Source organism: Hydra viridissima, unplaced genomic scaffold, assembly GCF_058129835.1.
Source record: "Hydra viridissima isolate aposymbiotic clone 2 unplaced genomic scaffold, HvirCarnegie_v1 scaffold_4, whole genome shotgun sequence".
NCBI lineage: Eukaryota > Metazoa > Cnidaria > Hydrozoa > Anthoathecata > Hydridae > Hydra > Hydra viridissima.
Genome location: NW_028324303.1, coordinates 213,763 through 227,981, shown reverse-complemented (window position 1 = coordinate 227,981; position 14,219 = coordinate 213,763). Strand labels below are relative to the sequence as shown.

Below are 14,219 nucleotides of genomic sequence, written 5' to 3'. Positions count from 1 at the left end.
ATCATCTTTTTTGGAAAGTTAATCATCTCGTAAATCTCCTTGATGTCTTCTTCCAACCTCTCCACAAATAATTTGGCCCCATCATCTGTTTCGCTTGTTGCAGTAAACGTGACTGGGTTTCTTTTATAGACTCTTTCGTCAAAGCATTTTATCTAATAGCAAAATGAACTTGGAGAATGCTTTTGGTACTGCTTAGTATAAGATTTGTTAGGATCAGGGATGCGTGAGTTGATCGGAGTAATAAAACTCTCAAAGTCGCCATACACCACAAACGAAACTCTCATCGATCTTTCTTTATGACTAAACTGCATGGATGAATTCTTTTCAGGAAGTTCGATTCTAACGGAACTGTGGTCGTTGCAATAGGCGATATGCTTGGATAGCGCTTCTTCACTGTTCAGTCCCTGCAAACAATTTCTACGATAATATGTTTTGTGCTGAGTGCTGGACGACTGTGAGGATGTCAATCGGCTCAGACTTTTTATTAAACAATAATGTGAAGTCTCCTCGTTTGAAATGAGCAGCAAATTGATTTGATGCTTTCGATCGCAATACTTTGATATTCTCAAAGGGTAGATTTGTTTTTACACGCAAATATATTGACGCTTACATCTTCATTATTTTTCTCAAACTTTTTGATTTGCGGTAATGAAACTGGAAATTCTATCCCACCTCAATACATCTCTTTTTACTTTTCAATCAGATCTTCATCAATTCTCTCTTGGTTTTTAGGTCTCATGTTCAATGCCCTTGTTACGCACCATTTGAAACATTGCCTTTGTTGATTATGTTGATGATTGCCTTTTTGCTCAATAGAAAAGGGTCGAGAGGTATATAGGACCTCGCACTAATTGGATTGTAACGAATCATGTTTATATCCATCTTCACGATGGCTGAAATTCTGCATTTCGATCCCAACTTGTTGTACTTTGTCATGTTCTCCATGATTGTTTCTTTGGCTCTGTCATACAACTCTCCCAAATCCGTCGCCTCTAACACAATTCCAGAGTTGGACGAAAAAGGAACAATTCGAGTTGCTGGCTCTCCAGTTGTAATGCTAGTACATTCCATCTCACACGTCAAAACAATGCGTACTTTTTCTTTTCTATTTTCTCTCAGTATTCTTATTGCTCCCTCTCTCGCCACGGCTAAGAATGAAGAGACGTAACGCTGCTCGTTTTTGACTTCATACCAAAATTGCTTAGTGACTCGATCCACAGCATGATTAGTTAATTTAAACTCAATCGGATTTTTATACACTGTTTCTTTTACAAGCGATTTAAGATCGTCTATTTTTCTTTTCATTTCGATTCCTACATCGCTTACTTTTTTCTGCACCGGTTCTGGGACGTATGGCTTAAACCATTCTGCAACATCGTTATATCTATTCACAACAAAAGAAAAAACATTTCTTACAGCCGTCGTCAACCTTGAAAAAAATCCAGGTGTAGCAGGTGCTCAAACAGGTGATGAAGCTGATGTCGGAATTGGTTCGTCAAGGATATGTCGTGACGGTCTCGGAGCAGGAACCGGTCTTACAACAACCGGTCTAGGAGCAGGAACCGGTCTTTGAGAAGATGTTAATTCTCTAACAAGGTCACCCTTATTAAGCTTATAGTAATATTTTATTTTTTGATCTTTTGCGATTTTTCGCAACTGTTTGACAGTTTTAATTTTCATTTTTTATAGCGCAAGAGTTTCTTTTATACCATTTTAATTTTTTTAACTTTTTCTTGTTAAAACATTTGTTAATTCTCTATATGCGTTTTTGCGTTTTTTAGCTTTTCAGAATTTAATACTTCTATTTTAAATCTATTATCCACTTTTCCATCTCGACTCTCTAAATACTGCCAACCGTGTCTTGTTTCTCTAATCGCTTTGTACAAAGAGTTGTATTCAGTCACTTCCCCTGTTTCAGTATTTGTCAGTCTTACAGTTACAGGCTTTTTTCTAATCAGCCGAAGCCTTTCATACTTAGGGTTAAATGTTTTTTCTTGTTTTACTACTTTATTTTTTACAGCTCTTTTTGGTCTACTAACAGGTCTTTTTTCCTCCTCTTCTTATGCATCTTCCAACAGTAAATCTTTATCTATCAAATTGTTCTCAGCAGCAATCATCATCAACGCCATTAAATTGTCTGACGTTTTAGAAATACCATTTTATAAAAGCAATTTTTTTAAATACTTTTTTGTATATCTCATGATTTTATTATGTTAAGAAAAAAAAATTTAACTCATTCTTGTTAAGATTTAATAAATAGCTGTCATATTGGATCCATTAGACCCGAATTCCGTCAATCTGTCAGATATGACTACTGCATATATAACAGTCTTTGCCTTTGTTGGTGTACGGAATTGAATATTTAATACCAATTCAGCTGTTTCAGACACTACCCTCTCCTTTTGCTTACTAATGTCAACAAAGATAAATGGGTATAGTTGTACATAGTCCAGCAAAGATAATCCAGGTTGACCAATAAGTTCGTTTGTACCATAATATTTTTCATCAAACGAAAATGCGTCTGAATGAGCTATTGTAATCTTCTTTTCTCCAAAATTCAAGTCGTAGTTTGGATACTTTATTCCATTTACAGTCACGCTGAAGTTACTTACATCACAATGGTCGAATATCGATGGGTTAACAGTTTGACTAGAAGATCTATTTTTTTGAATTCTTAATATGACGTATCTTGGTATGCTTTTATCTACGCTTCTTCTAAGTGACCAGTTAAAGTCTGTTTGTCCAGATGGAATAACCTGCTTTTCACACCTGTTTGATTTAAATGCTAATGGAACAGTCAACTTTTTATTCATAAAAGATAATTTAAGTGTGTCTAAAACCATAAACAGATTTATCATAGGTTTCGCAAAATCCAAAATTGTGCTTCAAATGTATTCTAAATGAAAAAGCTACAACAGATTTAGTATCTGCAAACAAGTGATCACGTCTGACATTGAATCCTGAATTTCCAACAGCATTTGATGTATCCTTATACCACATTTGTTTTAATCCATCTGCTAACTGAAATCCATATGGGTATTTTAATAATCCAAGCATTGTTGTTCCTTGACCTGGATAATTAATTCTCTCTATTGCTTGACCTGATAAATCATAAGTTACCTCGCAAAACAAGAACATAATTGAATTGTTTACTAAAGCTATATTTTCAGTACCTGTGTAAGCAGTTCCATCACTTTTTTCAATACTCCTTGAATAAGTATGTACGCTTCTGATGGTACTATGTGTACAGACTGACAATCAATCTCAAATGTTATAACGCTTGAAAAATATAAATCAAGATTCGTCGGAAGATACTCCAAAAAATAAACTTTTTCAATCCCAGTGTCATACTCTGGATTTTTTGTAATTTTTAATCTGTCTATGTTCATCATTTTTTTATATACAGTGTTTTTCATAAACTTAGACGCACTTATTTTTCTTTACATATATGTAAGAAAATACTTAAAATAAAAATAAAATAAAAGTGCTACCGCTATGTTTGATATATAATTTAATAGAGGAAGTGAAACTCTATTATAGAGTACCCTAATTTTTATTTACAGGAGGTTTATCACTCATTCTATACCAATTAACACAAAAAAGTTAACTGATAAGGTTGATTTTATTTTATTCATAAATTTAGACGCACAATTAAAAAAGTCTTATATCTTCTTAATTGATAGTTAATTAGAAGTTTTTTTTTCCCATATATCTCATTAATAGGCCTAAATTAATTAATTTTGTCAAAAAAAACCTTATATAAATATGACTTACCTGGAATTAGTTAATCATCATTTAATAAATATACAAAAGTTAAGTTAGTTTTGCACTAAAAAGACACAAAAAATGAGCAAAAGACGTATCACTCAAGGTGATTATTGGTCACATCAAAGAAGGAACCAAAAGTAATAGAGAAATCGCCAGATTAGTTGGAGTGTCTGAGAAATGCGTTCGGACAACGAAGCAAAACTTTCTTCACACTGGTGGTGACAGCGAGAAAATGAGGCCAGGTAGACCCTTGTCAACCACCAGAAAGGACGATAGTGCCCTTTTTAGAGCAGTTAGAGCTAATCCAAGAATTAGTTACAAAGAATTGACCACAGAATTCAATACAACGCGAACTACATCTATTTCTCAAACCACAGTCCGCCGAATACTTATCAAATGTAAGATTGGAGTCTACTCTGCTTTGAAGAAACCGCTCCTGCATCCATATGATAAACAAAGGAGACTAAAATGGTGTCGTGAAAGTAGGTATTGGACAATAGAACAATTGAAAAGTATTATGTGGAGTGATGAGAGTATCTTTGAGCTTATCAACCGCAAATCTAACATAACAGTCAAAAGAATGGCTAACGGAAAGTATTACGCCAGGTACATTAGACCGATTGTACAAAGTGGAGGAGACTCGATAGGAATCTGATCATGCTTCAATTACAAAGGTGTTGGTATGTGCCAAACATATACCGGAAGAATCCACTCCAGAATATACGTAGAAGTACTGGAAAACAACCTAATCCCATCAACTGACCAGCTTATGCTCAATGATAAACCATGGAAACTTCAACAAGATGGCGCTACTGCACATACTGCATACTATACAAAGGAGTGGTTTAACGATAATAATATCAAGACAATAACGTGGCCTCAATGCTCACCTGATTTTAACCCGATTGAAAACATTTGGGCCTGGATTCACCGTGAATTGGAAAAGGTTCAAATTTCCACACTTAGCCAGCTGAAGGACGTCCTTAAGGAGACCTGGGTCCCAGAAGCGATGTGCAAAAATCTAGTTGAAGCAAAAGATGATACACAAAATATTGGTTGGTTCATAAATTATAATTGATTGGTTCATAAATTACGCCTCCTAATCTATCGTGCGTCTAAATTTATGAATAATTTTTTTTGTCTTATTTTTTTAATACCATATAGTTGTATCTAATTATTACTTAGTATTTGTGTTTTTTTTTGTAAACTTTTTTTAAATTTTGTATTCTGCATGTATTTATCTAATAAATAGAAAAAAAGCTAAACCGTAGTCTTTTTTCGTTAGTGTTTTATAGTTAAAAAACTAAAAAATTTCTATTCTCAAAAATGAGTTCGTCTAAGTTTATGAAAACCACTGTATAAAAAAAAAAAGTTTAAACAGAATTTCGTTTTTAAAAAAACTTTTATGCAATCATTTCCTATTCTTACAAGATCTTGAATTCTAGTTGCATTCTTTTTAGTCATTTTCTTTCTACGTATAGACAACCCAAACAATTTTTTATGCAAATCATCCATAGGGGTTGAACTCATAGGGATTGAACTAGAAACTGCTCCATTCACAATGTTATTTATCAGATCAGCATTTTTATGACTCATATCTTTATCCGGTTATACTGTTCCAGTCATAGAATATACTTTTTCTAACGCTCTCTTACCTTTGTCAATGACAACATCCTTAGCTGTTGATATTGCAGAATAACCTAGCTCTTTACCAACATGTTTAGCTGCTGTTAACGCTTCTCTTCCAATGTCGCTTCTTGCTACGTTTTTTAACAAAGAAAGAGACAACTTTGATGCGCTTGAAGCTGCTGCTTTTCTCAAAAAGTTTGTAATAGTATCCATAATACCTCCTCTTCCAATAACGTGCCTTTTTATGTATCTTCTGTTATTAATAATTAGCATTTTTATAAATAGTATATACTTTTTTAATATCACATATCAATATATCTTTGCAATGATTTAAACTCGTCTTTATTAATGAAATTTTGCCTCAACAGCTCATCGCATATAGCTACCGCTTCGTTTCTAGATGCAACATTTCCAGCATGCCAAGCAGCTATACTCAAGTTAAGCCTTTGCACTAGAGCATTAGGATCGCTTGGAAGTACAATTACTCCAGAACCTTTTCTACCTTTAGTATTAATTTTAACTTCATTCCAAATAGGTGCTATTATTGTTCTATATTTTTCGCTCTTTGAGGCTCTAGGTCTGTTTGAATTAGCATTAGAAGCTATAGCGTCAGTATCTAAAAGTATTTTTTTGTATATTTGAAGATCTTCATCTGTATACTTATCAGGTGTAAATCTCGTAACAAGCTCCGAAAGACCTTTTGTTCCATTGTACCAGTTTTCACCAATAATTATATCATTATTGTCTATAGATATCTCATCTTTTCCTAAATACATTTTACCATCTTTTGCATGCACTCCAAATATTCTGTCTGAAGTGTTTTTATTAGATGCGTAATTGGATAGATAGTAGTATGCAATATCACCTACATTCATTCTTCCACTATCAATCTCTTTTACAGGATCTGCATTGAACTGAAAAGATAGTTGGTTGCTATCAACAGCTCTATCAGCTATGCTCTTTAGCTCGTTTTTAACCTTCTCATTCCTTTCAAAAAGAGGCTTATAAAAACTTACTGAAATCAGCCTGAAAACTTGCATTTGAAATACTGCTTTTGATGCTGTCTTCATAAATCTTTTTTCTATTCTCAATAATATTTCTAACAATCTCATCCCTCTTATTCGGGTCTTGTATTTTAAAAAAAGACATTTTTTATAACACAAGAAAAAAATTTAAAACAAAAAGATTGACGAGATTGTGTTTAGGTTCTTCGAGTGAAATCATTTTTTAAACATATTATTAAATGCATTTATTGCATCCTCCCTACCCATTTTTATTAAAGACTCTTTAGTTATTTTATCAATACTGCTTTTAGTTTTTGTTCATATTTCATTTATCATGGACTTGAACTTTTGAAGCTTGCTCAAAATCAATTTATACTCTGAATCGCTAATAGCACCATCTATTAAAGATTTTGAAATGTGATTGCTTATTGTATTCAATTTAGAATCTGCAAGAACTTTTACTTTCTCATGCTTTTCAACTTTTAATGCTAGTTTTTTATTAACTTGACCGCCGACAATGGATAAAAAACCTGCACCTAAAGCAACACCCACACAGGCAATGATAATAAGAGCAGCAACAATGATGGTTAAAAATCCAATTCCTATAGCCCCAAGAGTTACGCATAATACTTGCGTCGAGATATCTACAGATGATATGATTCTAACAGCTCGATGGTACTTTTTGCTAAGCGTCATTCTCTTCTCCTTCTCAGATTCAATCTCTTTATGTATCTCGCTTGTTTTTTGAAGACGATAATGATATCCATCTTGTATTGGAGCTGATGGAAGAACTGGATAAATTTTTCTGGCATTGTTTATTATTTCCATTTTATTAAGCAATGATTTATTTTAATAGGAATCAATTTAAATAATTTTACATAGTTTATCTCCCTTTTTTACTAACACATCGTTAATGCTGTTGCTGTTTACATCCATTATTTTATCATCAACAGACTCTGTGATCATAATATCGTTTTTTTAATAATTTAAACTTTCACTAACTTTATTCATCAAAGTAACAATGGCAACTCCTCTACTTGATTTCAATCCAACTGATAATGATATTCTTGTATGTGAAAGGGCGCTAAACTTTACATCTTTCTGTGTAAAAGTTTCATGCTGACCGTTTATATTAAAATAGGTTGGATGATCTAATTTCTTTTTAAATTTAGTAATATCCATTGAATCTAATTTATTTTTTGAGTCCAGCTCTGAAATTTTTCTATCCAATTCGTTTAAATTGTATTTATGAATCGCATATCCACTACTTTTAAATAACTTGTGAGGGGCATTCATTTTATAATGAAAAATAAATTTTTTAATTCATTATAAAATTAAATATAAAAATGGTATGCTTGAGAATGAAGAGTTTGGTCCTCGCAACAACCCAGATCCAATGAGTTCAAACCCTTTTCCGCTCTTTACATAAAAATCGTCTCTAACTGAACTCCCTTTTACCCATGGTGTTAAAAACAATCCATTTCCTCTAAGAGTTTTCACCTTCATTCCATTTCCATTTCTTTTTACGTACACAATACCTATACCAGCAGCTTTATCCACCATTGCAGATCCTGCAGATGACCCTACTCCGGCCAATAAACCAGTTGCTAACGCAGGAACTACTCTTGTAGCTAATGAGCTACCAAGCATTCTCAACAAAGGAAGTAATGCGCCAATAAATCCTCCTTTCACGTTTGAGTTGTATTCTACCTGTCTATTACTCATCTTAATGGTTATACCTACTCCTTTATGGCAAGCATCCATTATGCTACTGTACTGCGTCTCAGTCACAAACAATGCATCGTTGCCATCTAAATCATCTCTTGAAAGCCTTATACTTACAGGCTTGCCTTCCAACATTGATTTTTTTATTTTATCAGTTTGCCTTTGAGACACACCCACTTTTACACTCACATTTTGACTTATTTTTATATACATCGGAAAAAAATATTTATTTCATTTCATTGGGACCTCTCTTATATGACACCTAAAATTCACTAGCTCACCACTTTAATTGATAATACGAGTTATCATTGTAGATATCTCACTTGATATTACAGGAAGATAAACCAAATGAGTCGGTCTCTTTATAATTTTATAACCAGGACCTAATGATGGATAGAATGAGAAAATGCAATTCAATTGAGATTCATTAATAAAGGATGAAAAAATTACATTGTTCACTATTCTAATAGTGTTTACACTTGATATTCTTACTATAATGTTAGACTCATGTTAGCTAATGTTAGACTCATACTCAGCATTTGAATCCAACTCTCTTTTAGTAAATCCCAAAACTGACCCTATGCAGTTATTCACAATAAAGTTTAACAAATAGTTTACACCATTATTCATACTATACCTAAAAGAATTGTTTTTTCTGATAATATTTGGAAAGCTATTATGTGTTTCAAGCCCAGGAAAAGCCATCTCATAATTTTTTCCTTGATCAAAAACGATTTGATCCAAAATTTCTATTACAAACCCTGACATTTTTATATTATTAGATTTTTTTAAAATCACATCGTCGGAATATAAAAAGTGTCAAATCCGCTTCTATATTTGCCATAATCCTTTTTAGAAAATAAATCAATTACTGCAAATTCGTGAGGTTCAGACCAACAACTCTTACAAAACTTTTCAAACTCTTCTTTTTTCATATCACTTGAAACATGATCTCAATAAATATGAATCACATTCTTAGAATCCTGTGAAAATAAACAAATAAAGTTTGTATTTTTTTTGATCGTGTGTCAAGGAAGCAAAAAAAAATTCTGCGCTAAATAAAAACAATCCACGTTAGAATGTCTTCCTCTTATGTAATAACTTTCACACTTATTTTTCATTGTTAATTGTAAATCATCAAGTACATCAAATTGTTCTTATCCGCATCAAGATCTTCAGGATCTGGCACGTCATCAGCGGTTTCAAAAAACTTACACTCCATTTCTGTTTTGTCACTAGCGTTTTTTGAAATGTCTTGGGTGATTAATTCAGGTTTTAAATTTAATCTCTCTATCTCACTTTGAACATTAAACAGATCAAGAATAACCTCTTTTGGCAACTTTCTATCTATACTTGTTATTATTCCTTTTACTCTTACCTATACTCCATGACAAATCGGTAATTTCCATTTTTATTTAAAAAAAATTTTAATATAAAAAACATGTTCTGCGTCAAATGCAAAAGAAAAATAGACACGCTCAACTTACAAAATGCTATAAGCAAAAACAAGAGAAATATGCTCAAAGGAACTTACTCCGTTTGCGGAACAACAAAAAACAAATTTGTTTCATCATGATCTAAAAAAGGAGGAAACTTGGTCAACTCCATCAACAAAATATCCAGCAAAATCAAACTTCCTTGGGCAAAGTTCCCTGGAGAAATGCACATTCCTGGTATGAACTTTGCCTGTCCCGGAACAAACTTAGATGAAAGACTCACTTCCAATGATGCATATAAAGATTGGAGCAAAGCTGTTGACAGGGTGGATAACGACGCTTACCATCACGATCTCGCCTATAAATGTTTCAGCGACCGGCAAAATAGATATTTAGCAGATCAAATAAAGCTTGAAGAAATGGACTCCATACAAATCCCGACTCAGAAAGAAATAGACGAAAGAAAATTCATCAAGCCCATCATCAACGCCAGAGCCAATTTTGGACTCGGTGTGAAAAAACAATTCTCCAAGAAAAAAATGACAAGAACCTGAAATGGACAGATCAACTTGCAAACGAACTTCATAAACCAGTTATACATCATTTCAGAAGAAGAAAAGTGATTTTCAATGATATAGATGAAATATGGGCTGCTGATTTAGTTGACATGCAATCTTTTTCAAATTTTAATAACGAAATAAAATACTTACTCATGGTTATAGACGTATTTTCAAAGTACAGATGGATTGCACCCTTAAAAAGTAAAACTGGAATTGATGTGGCTGACGCTTTAAGTAAAATCTTCAAAGAAAGAAGGTGTACTATTTCTGTGGGTGCTAAAGCACCTAAAATGTGGGTGGATAAAAGGAAAAGAATTTTATAACAAGCATGTAAAAGCGTTAGGCGTGCATTTATACCCCACTAAAAATTAAGAAAAAAATTGTGTCGTTGAGCGATGAAAGAAAAAATGTTCAAGTACTTCTCAGCTAATAATACTAAAAAATAAATTGACATTTTAGATGAGCTGGTAAACAACTACAACAACACAACACAATCTTCCATTAAAATGGCACCAGTTGAAGCTAGCGATAAAAAGAATAAAAACAGGCTCTGGTTTAACCTGTATCGATCTAACCCAAATTTTTCATCAGGAAATCTAACCCAAAATTTTCATCAGGAAATTCTTACAATTTTTCCATGGGTGACAAAGTGAGGATCACTTAAAAGAAATCAAATTTTGAAAAGGATACACACCAAGAGGGACTGGGGAGGTTTTTACTGTATCAAAAATTCAGTACACAGATCCACCCACATATAAAATAACCGACCATAATGGTGAAGAAATACAAGGCACTTTCTATGGACAGGAAATGCAAAAAACAAATTAATTTTTAGAATTGAAAAAGTGATTCGTAAACAAAAGAACAAATCATTAGTCAAGTGGTATGGCTATCCAGATTCATTCAATTCATGGGTGGATAATTAAGAACTGATCAGTTTGCGAAAATGAAACGCTTCAGCACACACACATTTACGCATTATAAGAAAAAAATGAAATAAATTATTTACTCTTATAAAAAAGAAGATAGAATTAGATGATTTTTATAACATTTTAACTGAAAAAAATTGAATCCACGGCATGACGTGAAAAATTTTTTTAAAAATTTTACTTTTCTATTCAGCGCGAAATCCTGCGCGGATGGAATCCTGCACGGCGTGAAAAAAAAGTAGCAGATAACATAAAAAAAGTTTGCACCATATCATGTTTGGAAAAAATTAAAGGTTCACTTAAGGTTGATGAGCCAGAATCGGTAATCCCTAGTAGTTTCGATAGTTAAGTAAGGAAGTTAAGTTAAGTATTAACCGCATTACATTCAAATATAAAGCTTAGAATATTTGGGTGCAAACCAAATAAGCATAGAAATATTTGGTAAAAACAATGCAACAGAAATGGAAAGTGTATAAATTTTACAAATGAAAAGTATAGACACATGCAAAAACTTAATTTAGCAAACGGTAAATAAAAAAAATATTAGCATGAAAGTAGATCTTCAAATTTGAAATGATTTTTGCTGTTTTTTTTGTCGATAATATAGTTACTTGAGTATTTCACAAAGATCCCATCGTTTTAAGATCTAACCTAGATTTTAATTAGGCAGTTCCATTTTTGTTACAAAAGGTAATTGAAAATAGTGTATCAGATTATGGTGTTAAATCTACACCTCTGATGTTTGCAGTATAATTTCCATCTTTAGATTCGTTAGTAAAAAGATACAAGGCATCAGTTTGAGGCAGTAGGGAGTTTAATAATTCTAAGTTTAGCATCATTGATAGGTTTTGACATAACTAAATAAAATGACACCCATAAACAATACAGTTTTAGATTACTGTTTAATGAAGTTCACCTTCCTATTTATGATTTATGTATAAATCGATTTAAAGGCATACAGAAGAAAAAAAGTAAAGATGAAGCGCTTCTTTCATCAAGCAACGAAATTTTAGATGTTTAATTTTTACAAAGAGTGATTGAGCCAGTAGTCGAAGAGGCTAAAGATCCACACCAGATACACTTGTTGCACACCGATCCATTTAGCGATACAATTAAATTACAAGCAAGATAACAATTGTTTTTAACGCAAGTAGTTAACCTGATGGTCCATCATTAAACAGAAACTATTTTATACAGACTTTGTTGATAGTTACTTGGGGTTACAACATTTTTATTCCTTCTTTCAGCAGCACTGGTCACACATACATAGTAAAACTTTTTAATGAACACTTGAACTCATTTCACCTAGACAATCTTAACACAAGAGCTGATTGTATAAACAAAGTTCATCAGTGCTATCAGAAATTCAAATGCAACTTCTCTAAGATTAACGTTTCAATTTCCAAAAGCTGAAATCAAATTGTCAAGAACTAGAGAACTTAGAAAACAGTCAAACCTTTTAGCCTCTTAGCACTGCCTAAGTGTTAAGTTTAAACTAGAAGGTCACAGTACGTTGTGAAATCTTTATCAAGTAATAGGTTTTTAAAAAAATATTTAAGATGGAAAACTAAGCTCGAGGAAATTGTTTCATAGTGTTTGATGCCATTGTAGGTGATATCCCTTTCTCACAAAATATCTTTCATGGTGATACATTTGTCAAAATTATTTTCAGTTTCTGGACATCTTGCATAGGTTTAGCAACGCTAATCTTAATAATTGTCTCTCTGTAATATACTCTCTTTTTGATAAGTCATACCAATATTTACTTGTGAAACAAAAACCATATTTGCCAAAGAAAAGAAAAGTGCATGTCTTGAGTAAAGAGCTGCATTATTACTTATAGACAGTCTATTTTTTAAAAAGAACCTTCTCTTATTTTTGAACTTTTAAGAAGCTATTTGCTGGATTGACTCATATTATACTACATAGGGTTAACAAGATTAAAAAACCACCCTTTATACAAAAATTTGAAATACTTTTGACATTTCCTACTGATTAATGATGACTCAGAAAGTAATCAAGCAGATATAGGTGTTAAGTGGTACAATCCTGGGATGTAACAATCCTAATGATAAACCGAAGTTTGTATTGCATATCAATCAATAATTATGTTAGAAGAAAATTTAAGTAATGAAATTACAAATAACATTTTTTGGAAAATTCGGATAGAATATGCACAACAAACTTGATTAAATGCTTTCAAAGGTCTTCCTTTAAGGATTTTTTTAACGCCATTTCTCGACATTTTTCGATCCAGTATTTAGTGTTTATTGTTTCCTCATGTTTCTCGCCCAAAACCTCTTTTTCCGCCTTTTCTAGATCTCTCCAAATTTCTTCTGCATTATCATACTGTTTTTTTTCAAATAAGCACATTGCAATCCAAAATGTGGTTTTTAACGTATCCTCATGCAAGTCACCTAAAACTTCTTTCCGTAATTTTTCAACATCTTTCCATAAATTTTGAGCGAAATCAAACTGCTTTCTTTCAAAAGAACAACTTGCGATCCAAAACTTTGTCATTAATGAATCCTTATGCTTTGATCCTAAATGTTCTACTTGCTTACTTGCAACATCAAACCAGATTTTTTCAGCTTTTTGTAATTGTTTTCTTCCGAACTGGCACCTTCCAATCCAATACTTAGTAATTAGTGTATCTTCATGAGTTTTCCCTAACACATCTTTTCGCACATTTTTAACGTACCGTAACGCTTTTTCTGCGTCATCGAACTGCTCTTTTTTAAATAAACACATGGCAATTTGGTATTTGGCATGAATAGTGTCTGAATGCCTCTCTCCTAAAACTTTTTTTCGTTTATTTTCTGCATCTTTCCATCCTATTTCTTCATAACCAAGAGCTTTTTTTTCAAATGAAGATTTCTTAATCTCAAATGCTATTGGTGTGGTGTTTATTGGTTTTTCTCCATGTTCATCATTTTTTATTTTATCTATGCATCTGTTGCTTTTTCTTTCACTCATACACCTTGCAATCCAATATTTAGTATTTATTGTGTCCTCATTATTGTCTCCTAAAAGTGCTCTTTGCTCACTTTCAATGTCATTTAACACTTTTTCTGCAATATCAAACTGGCTTTTCTCAAAAAAGCACCGTGCAATCCAGAATTTTGTATTCATAGTATCAGCATGATACTCGCCTAAAACTTTTCTTCG

At 32.6% G+C, this 14,219-nt stretch overlaps 1 protein-coding gene across 1 annotated transcript; it reads right to left on the bottom strand.

The window, feature by feature from the left end:
- Positions 1 to 5,699: 5,699 nt before the first annotated feature.
- On the bottom strand, positions 5,700 to 6,509 carry LOC149889271 (uncharacterized). The gene has a single exon (XM_090084116.1). It carries the CDS (start codon positions 6,507 to 6,509, stop codon positions 5,700 to 5,702), a length of 810 nt encoding a protein of 269 aa, XP_089940242.1.
- Positions 6,510 to 14,219: the final 7,710 nt, after the last annotated feature.

What these genes read in the sequence shown, in the direction of transcription:
- LOC149889271 (XM_090084116.1), bottom strand. Translation starts at nt 6,509, where the DNA reads ATGAGATTGTTAGAAATATTATTGAGAATAGAAAAAAGATTTATGAAG.